This window comes from Ptychodera flava, chromosome 7 (genome assembly GCF_041260155.1).
Source record: "Ptychodera flava strain L36383 chromosome 7, AS_Pfla_20210202, whole genome shotgun sequence".
Classification (NCBI taxonomy): Eukaryota; Metazoa; Hemichordata; class Enteropneusta; family Ptychoderidae; genus Ptychodera; species Ptychodera flava.
Window position 1 is genome coordinate 30,411,524 of NC_091934.1, and position 14,838 is coordinate 30,426,361.

General features: G+C 35.7%; 1 protein-coding gene across 1 annotated transcript; it reads left to right on the forward strand.

Annotated features, from left to right (window-relative positions):
- Positions 1–916: 916 nt before the first annotated feature.
- Positions 917–7,822, forward strand: LOC139137235 (uncharacterized). The gene is made up of 7 exons (XM_070705227.1): positions 917–1,125; positions 1,777–1,998; positions 2,979–3,425; positions 3,822–4,043; positions 5,110–5,562; positions 5,960–6,181; positions 7,347–7,822. The coding sequence occupies exons 1-7, from the start codon at positions 1,013–1,015 to the stop codon at positions 7,795–7,797; spliced, it is 2,130 nt and encodes a 709-aa protein (XP_070561328.1). The 5' UTR covers positions 917–1,012; the 3' UTR covers positions 7,798–7,822.
- Positions 7,823–14,838: the final 7,016 nt, after the last annotated feature.

The following is a 14,838-nucleotide window of genomic DNA, read 5'->3' on the forward strand; positions in this document are numbered from 1 at the left end:
TGCGTGGACAGCAAAACTAAAGACCCCATTCTCTTTATCCATTGTGCACACATGGGAAAGCGAAAATCATAAAAGTTAAGAGTCCACAACGTGCTCCTTCCTCAAAAAACAGTCTCTGTAAAAAATGGCCACACTTCATCTGACGCCAGGGGTCAGCACAAACATAAAGAAAAGGAAACATTTTCCCAGTGATCCTGCTTTGCAAACATTGTATTCTATGACATGAATTCAGTGGCCTGGCTTTAAAATTTAGGATTTCCAGACATACACAACTTATAGTTGAAATCACACACTTTCTTTGACTTTTTTGATAGAGATCGTCAATTTTCAGCGCCACTTCGCGAAAACGAAACAGAATCCAATTCTAGGCTGTCTATATATATATATATATATATATATATATATATATATATATATATATATATAATATATATATAATATATATATATATATATATTTGAAGCTATACTCGCGTGAAATCGTGCGCTATTGAGCGTTCGTCGTGCTTGTAGTTATTAGGGTAGCGAGATCAAAGTCACGGTTCGTTGTCTGTTCATGGGATGTCCTTACCATGACGATATGACACTGCTAAAGCCGACGGAGAAGAGAGAAGTAAATCGGCTCTTTTCGATTGGACAGTAAAAAACCGCTGTGCAGCTGTTGAGGGCGCTCTGCGAAAAATTGCTATGAGAGAGGGTGGGAAACTGTGATGCATACAGCAGAACGACTGTGCCATTATATAATGAAATAGAAGATAACAAATAAACAAACAAACAAACAAACAAATAAATGAATTTTTATAAAGTAGACAAAACGAAATGAAATAAAAAAGCAAAAACATAAAATAGAAATGGTCATACCATATATAAATACGGGGTAAGTTCGTGTGAGTATTGTCAAAATTATTACATTTATATTTCAGGGCCTGGGTCAAGCGAACAGCGACGACATCGAATCGGCATACCAAAGCGAAAAGGACACTTTCTACTTTAATGCTGGCGACTACCGCTACATGTTGTCATTTAGAAGCATGAGACAAACTGACCTGCAAACTCGGACAACCAGAGAAGTGAGGAGAAGACCAGTGTTTGTGTCACCTAAATCCATTGATGGCCGTTTGTCAAGGTAGCTTTCGTTTCTGTACGTTTACGGCATTAGCGTGGGGCAGTTATTTCTCATTACATCACACACAGTAACTCTGCCCAAAGTAGTGTAACCGTGTATCATATACCATTATATTGACTGCGCAAATGATAGCGATCTGATTGGTCGAGAGGTGAAAATAGCCGTGTCATATTCGCGATATAGCACTGTTGGAACACGAGCGAACTCTCAGGCAAATCCTATTTTGACCTTTCACACCAGAATTTCAACATACAGTTATGACATAATGTCCATAAACCACCTCAGCAACGGGTATACCATATATAATGTGTCAGACTCGCTTCAGACCATAGTTTATTTACGCCTACTTACATTCATGGCGGCGCTGTTGCCAGCGGGTCATTTTGAGATTTGAGCCTTTCACCCCGACTCAACCCGACCCTGTCATGTACGACGAAGAGTGAGGACCCCGGTGAATGAAAACTGAGTGAAAATGATTTTAGACTTAAATGTTGAGGAGGAGGAGACTCAGGGTTGCAATGGCGGGACTACTTTCAAGTAGATGTAATTCTGACTTCTGTCTGACTGTTTCCCGGGTTTTGCACACATATTCAACACAAACTTACCAGTTCATTTTCTGTTTATTTTGAATTTATTCTTCTTAAATCTCAGGTTAAAAGGCATAAATCGTCTACAGTCAGATGCAACTATATACCCATCGTCCTGGGAACCTATGCCTCCTGGGAAAGAGTTTATCCGCTTCCTCCTAAACAGATCATCAGCCGAATTTCGATATGTGGAGAGGGTCTTTCGAAAGTCTGTGCAGCAAGAAAATGCCAAGATCAATGCAATAGAGAGGATCCAAAATCCGCATATTTGGGACAAATATCAAAGGTAATGATTAAATATGACGAGGTAAATGTTGAAAACTTATCTTTTAACAGAAAAATGATATTATTTGCTAGTTGAACTTGTTAGCAAGTATAGCATTCGTACATGCTCAATTATGATCAAAGGGAGGCGATCGTAAGGTTATATTCTATACCTACGATACTACGATAAATATCATAGTATAATTAACTATCCTATATATATATATATATATATATATTATATATATATATATATATATATATATATATATATATATATATATATATATATATATCGAAATGTACAGATCTCCTCGTGGAACATTACAGTGTTAGATGCAAAGAAGAATGTTACAAATAAAACACGAATTACTTCAAGTACAAAGAAAAGAAAATCTTAAGTTTTATTCATCCTGCAATCCTCAGACAGAAGTGTAAGGATTCTTAGCTCGACGCTCTGAATTGGTTTCAAATGTCGCCACCAAATTAATTATTATTTATCAAATTTGACACCACCTACAAATGGAGTGGTACGTCCCAATCATAATAATAAGAGTGTCGAGCTACATATCCTTTCACTTATATCTGAGCATTGCAGGATGCATGAAACTTATGTAGCAGATTTCAATACTTTTTTCTTGAAGTAATTTGTATTATTATTCATATATATATATATATATATATATTATATATATATATATATATATAATTGTGTATTTAGCTCTACTCTAGTATTGAGCACTCTACTCCAGCTGATCTTGAACTAAACAAGTATATATATATATATATATATATATATATATATATATATATATATATATATATATATATATATATATATATATATATATCTCGAAATGTTGATGGTCTTTTACCTTTAAAATTATCTTTGAGAGTTTCTTATCCATTAAATGAATAAGAACAGATTTCTGCCTTGGATAAGGATTTGAATTGTCAAAACAACCAGCTTAAATTTTGCAATGGCCGTTTCATCTTGAACAGACAGAAGAAGTACATGGTACAGAAAAACGGAGACATTGGTCTTCAAGTGAATCTTTTCCACGGAACTGATGAACAGTCTGTGACCAAGATCTGCCGACAAAATTTCGATTTTAGGGTCGCGGGGAAAAATGCAACACTCTTCGGACATGGGACATACTTCGCACGCGATGCAAGTTATAGTGACCGCTACTCCAGTGACGATGACCATGGCCAGCGGCACATGTTCTTAGCGTACGTCCTGGTTGGCCGGTATACAGTCGGACAGAGGTCCTACAAACGACCGCCTGAAATCAATACGCGCACTGGGGAACTGTACGACTCGTGTGTGAACAGGCAGAATGATCCGACTGTCTTCGTCATATTTGACCGTGAGCAGTGCTACCCTGCGTACTTGATAAATTTCACGAAGTTAAACGCGAATACGGGACCTCCTTCTCCAGCCAAAGGGTAATCATGGGTAACTTGTATCTCTAGTACCAAATTTGATGATGACTCCCGATTTTTATAACGATTTTAAAGACAATGGTTGAAAGATTCCTCGTGGAAAGTTTGAACAAAAGCTAAAGTCTTTCACATTCGAGGCGCATAATTTAAGTCTATGAGTGTCTGTCGTTCAAAATTTTCATGTAGAGATCAATGATCGTCTGGCAAACTCTACCAAATAATTGCAATATTATCATTATTGTAAAAAAAGTAATCGGGTTAATGGTGTGTTTTTGATTTCCAATCTAAGTCAGCCTCACACAGGTATCGTCTTTGTCATAACATATTCGCACACATTTTCAACATAAACTTTACAGTTCATTTTCTGTTTATTTTAAATTTATTCTTCTTAAATCTCAGGTTAAAAGGCACAAATCATCTACAGTCAGATGCAACTATATACCCATCGTCCTGGGAACCTATGCCCCCTGGGAAAGAGTTTATCCGCTGCCTCCTAGACAGATCATCAGCCGAATTTCGATATGTGGAGAGGGTCTTTCGACAGTCTGTGCAGCAAGACAAGGCCAAGATCAATGCAATAGAGAGGATCCAAAATCCGCTTATTTGGGACAAATATCAAAGGTAATGATTAAATATGACAACGTTTATGTTGAAAACGTATCTTTTGACCGAAAAATAATTTTTGCATCGTTAAACTTGTTAGCAAGTATAGCATTCGGTACATGCTCCATTGCGATTAAAGGGAAGCGATCGTAAGGTTAATATTCTATACCTACGATACTGCGACAAATATTATAGTATAATATATATATATATATATATATATATATATATATATATATATATATATATATATATATATATATATATATATATATATATATATATATAAAATATATAATATATATAAACAAGATTGGAACTAATTTGGGATAATTGGACAGTAAAGTAATGTTTATTTAATCTGCAAACGAACTTCATCTTCCTTTCTTTTTACGTTACATACTTGTTTTTTTAATTAATTTGTAATATTGCAACATTCAGCTTTATGGGCCCTAACATTTTTGAGAATATATATATATATATATAGTATATATATATATATATATATATATATATATATATATATATATATATATATATATATATATATATATATATATATATATATATATATATATGTGTGTGTGTATGTATAAATATATACAGATGTCCTCATGGGAACCTACAGTGCTTGATACTAAAGCAGAGCGTTATAAATAATAACACAAATTACTTCAATTTCAAAGTAATGAAATCTGTTACTTAAGTTTCATACATCCTGGAATCGTCAGACAGAAGTATAAGGATTCTTAGTTCGACGCTCTGAGTTGGTTTTAAAATGTCGCCACCAAATCAAATATTATTTATCCAATTTTGACACCATTTACAAATAGAGTGGTACGTTCCAATCATATCAATAAGAGTTTCGAGGTAAGTATCCTTTCACTTCTGTCTGAGGATTGCAGGAAGCATGAAACTTATGTTACAGATTTCAATACTTTGTACTTGAAGTAACTTGTGTTAAATCGTTGAGTGTTTCTTATCCATTCAATGAATGAAAACAGATTTCTGCCTTTGATAACGTTTTGAATTGTCAAAATAACAACCTGCTTAAATTTTTCAATGGCCGTTTCATCTTGAACAGACAGAAGAAGTACATGATAGAGAAAAAGGGAGACACTGGTCTACTAGTGGACATGTATCTTTTCCACGGAACTGATGAACAGTCTGTGCCCAAGATCTGCCGACAAAATTTCGATTTTAGGGTCGCGGGGAAGAATGCAACACTCTTCGGACAGGGGACATACTTCGCACGCGATGCAAGTTATAGTGACCGCTACTCCAGTGACGATGACCATGGCCAGCGGCACATGTTCTTAGCGTACGTCCTGGTTGGCCGGTATACAGTCGGACAGAGCTCCTACAAACGACCCCCTGAAATCAATCAGCACACTGGGGAACTGTACGACTCGTGTGTGAACAGGCAGAATGATCCGACCGTCTTCGTCATATTTGACCGTGAACAGTGCTACCCTGCGTATTTGATAAATTTCACGAAGTTAAACGCGAATACGGGACCGCCTTCTGCAGCCATTAGGTAATCATGGGTAACTTGTATCTCTAGTACCAAATTTGATGATGACCCGCGATTCTTATAGCGATTTTGAAAGACAATGGTTGAAAGATTCCTCGTGGAAAGTTTGAACAAAAGCTAAAGTCTTTCACCTTCGAGGCGCATAATTTAAGTCTATGAGTGTCTGTCGTACAAAATTTTCATGTAGAGATCAATGATCGTCTGGCAAGCTCTACCAAATAATTGCAATATTATCATTATTGTGAAAAAAGTAATCGGGTTAATGGTGTGTTTTTGATTTTCAATCTAAGTCAGCCTCACACAGGTATCGTCTTTGTCATAACATATTCGCACACATGCTCAACATAAACTTTACATTTTATTTTCTGTTTATTTTGAATTTATTCTTCTTAAATCTCAGGTTAAAAGGCACAAATCATCTACAGTCAGATGCAACTATATACCAATCGTCCTGGGAACCTATGCCCCCTGGGAAAGAGTTTATTCGCTGCCTCCTAAACACATCATCAGCCGAATTTCAATTTGTAGAGAGGGTCTTTCGACAGTCTGTGCAGCAAGACAAGGCCAAGATCAATGCAATAGAGAGGATCCAAAATCCGCTTATTTGGGACAAATATCAAAGGTAATGATTAAATATGACGACGTTAATGTTGAAAACGTATCTTTTGACCGAAAAATAATTTTTGCATCGTTAAACTTGTTAGCAAGTATAGCATTCGGTACATGCTCCATTGCGATTAAAGGGAAGCGATCGTAAGGTTAATATTCTATACCTACGATACTACGATAAATATTATAGTATATATATATATATATATATATATATATATATATATATATATATATATATATATATATATATATATGTGTGTGTGTGTGTGTGTGTGTGTGTGTAAATCTCGAAGTATACAGATGTCCTCGTGAAAAATTACAGTGTTCGATGCTAACTGGACCAAGGTAATACATTACCAGGTCCATTGGGCACTTGAGATTTACAAATTTAAGTCGGACCATCCTGAACCACTGATAGTTAGTGGTGATACAAATAATAACACGAATTACTTCAAGTACAAAGAAAAGAAAATCTGTTACTTAAGTTTTATTTATCCTGCAATCCTCAGACAGAAGTGTAAGGATTCTTAGCTCGACGCTCTGAGTTGGTTTCAAAATGTCGCCACCAAATCAAATATTATTTATCAATTTTGAAACCACCTACAAATGGAGTGGTACGTCCCAATCATAATAATAAGAGTGTCGAGCTAAGAATCCTTTCACTTATATCTTAGCATTGCAGGATGCATGAAACTTATATAGCAGATTTCAATACTGTTTTCCTTAATTAATTTGCATTATTATTCATTTATATATATATATATATATATATATATATATATATATATATATATATATATATATATATATATATATATTATATATATATATATATATATAAATGAATAATAATGCAAATTAATTAAGGAAACAGTATTGAAATCTGCTATATGTTTCATGCATCCTGCAATGCTAAGATATAAGTGAAAGATTATATATATATATATATATATATATATATATATATATATATATATATATATATATATATATATATTATATATATATATATATATATTTCATCGAAACGTTGATGGTCTTTTACCTTTAAAATTATTTTTGAGAGTTTCTTATCCATTAAATGAATGAGAACAGAATTCTTCCTTTTATAACGTTTTGAATTGTCAAAATAACAACCTGCTTAAATTTTGCAATGGCCGTTTCATCTTGAACAGACAGAAGAAGTACATGGTACAGAAAAACGGAGACATTGGTCTTCAAGTGAATCTTTTCCACGGAACTGATGAACAGTCTGTGACCAAGATCTGCCGACAAAATTTCGATTTTAGGGTCGCGGGGAAGAATGCAACACTCTTCGGACAGGGGACATACTTCGCACGCGATGCAAGTTATAGTGACTGCTACTCCAGTGACGATGACCGTGGCCAGCGGCACATGTTCCTAGCGTACGTCCTGGTTGGCCGGTATACAGTCGGACAGAGCTCATACAAACGACCGCCTGAAATCAATACACACACTGGGGAACTGTACGACTCGTGTGTGAACAGGCAGAATGATCCGACCGTCTTCGTCATATTTGACCGTGAACAGTGCTGCCCTGCGTACTTGATAAATTTTACGAAGTTAAACGCGAATAGGGGACTGCTTTCTCCAGCCAAAGGGTAATCATTTGTAACTTGTTTCTCTAGTACCAAATTTGATGACGACTCGCGATTGTTATAGCGATTTTGAAAGACAATGGTTGAAAGATTCCTTGAGGAAAGTTTGAACAAAAGCTAAAGTCTTTCACCTTCGAGGCGCATAATTTAAGTCTATGAGTGTCTGTCGTTCAAAATATTTATGTAGAGATCAATAATCGTCTGACAAACTCTACCAAATAATTGCAATATTATCATTATTGTACAAAAAGTAATCGGGTTAATGGTGTATTTTTGATTTTCAATCTAAGTCAGCTCACACAGGTATCGTCTTTGTCATAACATATTCGCACACATGTTCAACATAAACCTTGCAGTTCATTTTCTGTTTTTTTTTTTTGAATTTATTCTTCTTAAATCTCAGGTTAAAAGGCACAAATCATCTACAATCAGATGCAACTATATACCCATCGTCCTGGGAACCTATGCCCCCTGGGAAAGAGTTTATTCGCTGCCTCCTAAACACATCATCAGCCGAATTTCAATTTGTGGAGAGTGTCTTTCGAAAGTCTATGCAGCAACACAAGGCCAAGATCAACTTCATACAGAGGGTCCAAAATCCTCATATTTGGGACAAATATCAAAGGTAATGATTAAATATGACGAGGTAAATATTGAAAACTTATCTTTTGACAGAAAAATAACTTTTACATAATTGAACTTGTTAGCAAGTATAGCATTCGGTGCATCCTCCATTGCGATTAAAGGGAGGTGACCGTAAGGTTAATATTCTAAACCTGCGATGAATATTATATCATAAAATATCTATCCATATCATTTCCTGAGAAGAGTAGAATATATATATATATATATATATATATATATATATATATATATATATATATATATATATATATATATATATATGGTAAAATTGATAACAAGTAGAAAACAGGACTTAGGCGTTACTCAGAGTTTCACGCTACATGTGTTCTCTTTAGCGATCATCAGATGTCCTCGTGGGAAATTACAGTGCTCGATGCTAAGCAGACCGTTATAAATAATAACATGAATTTATTAAACTACCAAGTAACGAAATCTGTTACTTAATTTTCATGCATCCTGGAATCCTCAGACAGAAGTGAAAGGATTCTTAGCTCGACGCTCTGAGTGGGTTTTGAAATGTCGCCACCAAAGCAAATATTATTTATCAAATTTTGACAACACCTACAAATGGAGTGGTACGTCCCAATGACATTAATAAGAGTGTCGAGCTAGGTATCCTTTCACTTCTGTCTGAGGATTGCATGATGCATGAAACTTATGTTACAGATTTCAATACTTTGTACTTGAAGTAATTTGTGTTATTATTCATATCTATCTATCTATCTATCTATCTATCTATCTATCTATCTATCTATCTATCTATCTATCTATCATTATTATCAAGACGTGAATGGTCTTTTTCTACCTTTAAAATTATCGCTTAGTGTTTCTTATCAATTCAATGAATGAAAACAGATTTTTGCCTTTTAAAACGTTTTGAACAACTTTAAATTTTGAAATGGCCGTTTCATCTTGAACAGACAGAAGAAGTGCATGATGGAGAAAAAAGAGACCCTGGTCTGCAAGTGGACATGTGTCTTTTCCACGGAACTGATGAACAGTCTGTGCCCAAGATCTGCCGACAAATTTCGATGTTAGGGTCGCGGGGAAGAATGCAACGCTCTTCGGACAGGGGACATACTTTGCACGCGATGCAAGTTATAGTGACCGCTACTCCAGTGACGATGACTATGGCCAGCGGCACATGTTCTTAGCGTACGTCCTGGTTGGCCGGTATACAGTTGGACAGAGCTCATACAAACGACCCCCTGATATCAATACGCACACTAGGGAACTATACGACTCGTGTGTGACAGGCAGTATGATCCGACCGTCTTCGTCATATTTGACCGTGAGCAGTGCTACCTGCGTACTTGATAAATTTCACGAAGTTAAATGAGAATAGGGGACCGCCTTTTGCAGCCAACCAGCTTCGGAGTCAAGTTTCCACAGCAGCGCCACCACAACACACGGCCGTCACTCACAACCTCTCTTCAGGTCTGAATACAGATAGATGGATACCACACACCGTCTCATCCACCAGTACTGCCAATTTGGCTTCATCAACCACGTACGTTACTTCATCTTCTACACGCCCAAATTTGTCATCTCCCAGTTCTCAATATCCTACAAGCAGCCGATCAACCAGTACATCTTCACGGAGCGAGGCTATCAGTACCCGTCAAACAGATTATTATCCCAGGGCTCCTTTTTCGGCAGATCAAACTTATTCTTCACCATCTCCAACCCGGCAAGAACATTAAATTCGGAACCGGGCGTGTCTACATCAGATGCAGCTAAAAGCGATGGCTCGTTGTCGTCTTACAGTGCAAGCGTGGACATGTCGGGTGCATACTTCAATGCCATGTATTCGTCGGAGAACGCCAGAGCGCAAGACGCGATAAGGTTCACGCAGGCAGCTTCGGAGAGGGCATCAAGTGGTGCGCGTGCGTCCTTCATAAATAGATCTAACTCGGCCAGTGTTCGTCCGGAAGAGAAGAAAAAATGTGTCGTCATGTAACTATCAAACACTCTAGAATATCACAGCTTTTTCCGATATGATTATTTGTTTCCAACAATCTGGAATACAATTGTGTAGTGCTTCATATTCTGTCTTAATTCTCTCTTGTGTGTGTTTAATTTAATCTAAAATTATTTCACATTGTTTAGGCCAGTTATTTCTGTTGTCAACGAAGATATATTTTGATCCTAACATTTTTTCAGAGAAAAGGGTTTTCCTTTGTTAATAATGTTATCGTTTTACAAAAACTTGTTTTGCCGTTGGCAAATTAGCTCTTATGAGTCGTAGCGACTGCCACCTAAAACAGTGGCTGCAGCATTGCGGGAATACCTTGTATAGCGCCATCTGTGGCAAACTTTGCAATGTTCTCTTTGACACAACTGAAGTGGACTGTCGGCAATGCCTCGTGCCTTCTTTGTCTATAAAAGTAACGACGCTGTCACTGTGACAGGAACCGTAAAATACACTTGTCCGCATAATAGACAGCCAGAGGCAGGAAAACGTTCGAATTGCAGGCCACCATAGCAATAGCGATTGTCAACAGTCTCAGTCAACAGTCAACAGTCTCTGACTGCAGCAAAATTTATTCTGATGTTGATTACATCAATCAAAGTAAATCATTATGTTGACCTTTACAAATAGATCAGACAGATTGAACTAGTGTGTGTTGACTTGAATTTAGCTTATTCTTGAAGGCTTCCGATTATAATTCTAGCTGCATCCAAACAAAAGCACTTTTCCCATTTGCCGATGATGGCGCTACACATAGAATAAATGTAGTTTGTTGACAGGCTATTTTAAACTACAATATATTTGTCTAATTATTCCGGAGATAATTTTACCATAATTTGCATTCTGAAGAAATGATAAAATGGAAATTATCAGTCAGGAAACATTTAATTTGAGAAAAGTGCCGTTTGCTTTCCTGGTCTCCAACCTTCGACCTTCGGAAAATGCAAAACTACGTTGATTGCACCGCTATGTATGACAGTAATTTTGCCGAGAGTTAGCAGGTAGTTTTCATTATGCTGAAGTGAAAGTTTTGATCACGCCCGAGCGGCAAAATTTCAAATTTGAAAAGATATGGCCGTAAATCTGTATCATAAAATAGGGGACATAGTTAAACAAATACGGTGAATTGTAACTTTCTGCTCGTGTTGTCTCTAAAAAGTATATTTGAAGTTTATTCAACCTTAAGTTTATTGAATTACGTTATCACTTTCAAATCGAGAAAAAGAATTGTTACGAGATTTAGATTCACACACGTTTCGTGTATTAGGATACGTACCAATGTAAACCACATAATCACTGTTGAGTCATACATATCTCGTTAATGTAACATGGGCCGAAAACTTTTGACTCAGATAAACAATTGCATCGAAAAAGAAATGAAATCAAAAACTGCCGATACCGATAATCTTGTTTTTTTTTTATATTATGCTGTGTCGATGAATGATAGTGATTCTACGAGGCGCCAAGTGTAATAAAATTAATTTACACAATCACTCTTATTTCAGAGATAGAACAGCTAGGTTCTATCTCTGAAATATATCCTATCCCAGTTCAAACATTTATAATTTCCTTTATGATTACAAAAATAACACACATCCGTTGCATTGATAGATTCCTTCGTCAACTTGATGTCACCAATATTTGAACATCTACACGCACCAAACCACACCACTGCTTGTGTTCCGGCTCTACATATCCATAAACTTTCAAGGTGTTTGGTCATGTGAGTGTTTCTGTTGGGAGTCAGGCAAAGTACGTAAGCTGTTAAAGTATTGTCTTTGCAAGGTGTGACCAGGAATCCGGAAGTAAGTTAAAACATACGGCGATCTGTCAGATTTGTTGTGCTGATGTTGAAGCGGTGTCCGTTCCGACATTTAAGAAATGATTGTGAAGTTTTCCCGATGTACTAAATGCCGCATGTCTATAACATTAGTAATTTGCAGTTCACGTTATGTTTGATGGCGAAAGTTTTCCGGTGACTGTCGATTTGAAATGGGTAGTATTTTGGATCATGGTGCAACAGGCGCACCTCGCTGTGTTGCATGGATTACATCCCCAGGTTATCTGATTCGGTGGTGTTTTATTTTATTTTGATGGATAATGTCGCCATGGTAGCTGGTCTGCGTTAGGCAATGATGCGTGCATTTGGCATAACTTGTGTCACTTGAACTGACGATTTCAGGATTGCGTGATTATATGTACATGTACTTATTTTCGAAGAGATGGTTGACGGGGGTCATATGTAGAGATCCAGGGTACACATTGTCAAGTTTTGTTTCTGCTTACATTGTATATCAGAAAAACTACACATTATCAATGCTCACAAATCTACGCTGTTAAAGAAACGCCCGGAGTTGGTTTCAAAATATCGCCACCAAAATAATATTATTCATCAAATGTTAACACCCCCTGGAAATAGAATGGTTCGTCCCAATCATACATATATAAGAGTGTTGGGCTAAAAATCCTTTAACTTCTTCTGTCTCATGATTGCAGGATACATGAAACTTAAGTAACAGATATCTTTAATTCATACTTGAAGTAATTTTGTGTTATATATATATATATATATATATATATATATATATATATTCAAAATATTTCAATATTGTTGAAAACTCAAATGCTACTACGCTTTGGCGTGTCTATAACAATTTGACAAATTCAAATAATTATAAGATTTACCTTCTTTTAAGATTCCTCCTATACGTACGACTTTGTTTATTTGTCATTGTTACAAGCGAAATCTACAGTTATTTATAATGTCAAACACAAGCTTTTACAAATTGGTGCTTCAGTAATTTCAAGTTATGTTGATTAGGCAAAGAATTTTTTATTTCATGGCACTTTTAAGTTTCAAATGTATGAATGGTTATGCTCCTCAATAATTAGACAGTCTGTACACTTTCAAATGTAAACTGAAAGAATATGTTAAAAGAAATGTACCCCTTTAATATACTATTAATTGTATGAGCCCCGATGAAAATTACTATTTCAGTAACTCGGCCGCTCAGGAACAGTGTAAATAATAAATAAATAAATAAATAAATAAATATATATATATATATATATATATATATATATATATATATATATATATATATATATATATATATATATATATATATATATATATATATATATATATATATATATATATATATGACCATTCGGTATTCCGCGTTCGGCGGATCACCCATTTCATGTTCCATATCATCCTTCGTTCCCTTCTAGCTTGGGTCTTTTCGCCAGTTACCGTGGAATTGTTCTATCTGAATCATGAAAAATCGCTTCCTCGGCATTATAAAATTTTGAGACAAAGTTTTAAAGTAGCTGACGTTTTAGCTTTTGCGGTCAAAATTTGACATTCATTATTTTTCGGATTTTGTGCAATATCATGAGTTTTGTTGAAATTTACAAACTGCCTAAGAGTCCATTCGCAAATATTCTCGCCCTCGCCATCTGCACATCGTAAACAAGAAAAACCGTACACTTTATCTGTCTCACAGCCTTTACTTTCTCAAGTTGTCAATTAAATAAAGCTGTCCCCTCCATCCCCACCACAGTTCCGCAAATTGATCTGCCACTGAACTGCCAAACCGCCATGAAATTGTTTATGAACTCACTTCGTTTGAAAATAGCGCTGTTGGCCAGAACAAGGTTAATTGTTCTTTGGTTTATGGAGAGGTAGATTTATACATTATAGCCACATGGCAATTCCTAAACAAGTTTGTGTCCATCCTTTAATATTACAAAGCTGGAATCTGATTAAGAGATCTGCAATTAAAGGTATACAGTCACCTGTAATCTAAATATGCCCGTATATGGTCAAAGGGTCGTTCCTTGGAATTCAAAATGCCCATCTGAGGGCGCTGTTTTTTTAAGCGGCCACCCGCTTAAAATCTGTGAATGGTTAGATTTCCTTTTTCCATGGTAACTGTTGCAAAATTGGAACAGGTGACAGTATACCTTTAAAAGCCATCCATTCTCTAGCAGCACAGCTAATGAAGGTAAATAGCAAGGAAAGAAAATGATTCTAACATTGTGCCGATAATAAAAACGAGATAAATGTTTATTGATTTCCGTGTAATTAATGTACAATTCTAAACTTGATAAATCGATGGACAATGACAATAATACCATATTATCTTATTCAAGTAATTCTAAATGAACACGATTTGCATTGATATATAAGTATATATTTACTTTTTAATTAATCACAGTAATTAGTTCCTTATTTATTCGTGAATCATTGAATGAATTATATTCTTGAAGCAAACAACAAGCCTGGCTTGTCATCCTCCTGTCGCAAAATAGCTGTACAACCACAAATTACAAGAATTTTCTCGAATACGATGATTTGGTCAGTCACATTTTTGTAGGTTGTGATATATACAGTCACTGAAATCACGTGATTCATCTATGCCGTTG

Excerpts from the sequence above, each read along its gene's own strand:
- LOC139137235 (XM_070705227.1), top strand. The coding sequence starts at position 1,013 with ATGTTGTCATTTAGAAGCATGAGACAAACTGACCTGCAAACTCGGACA. Across the intron at positions 3,426-3,821 it reads CCTCCTTCTCCAGCCAAAGG|GTTAAAAGGCACAAATCATC; the intron begins GTAATCATGGGT and ends CTTAAATCTCAG. Across the intron at positions 6,182-7,346 it reads ATTTGGGACAAATATCAAAG|ACAGAAGAAGTACATGGTAC; the intron begins GTAATGATTAAA and ends CATCTTGAACAG.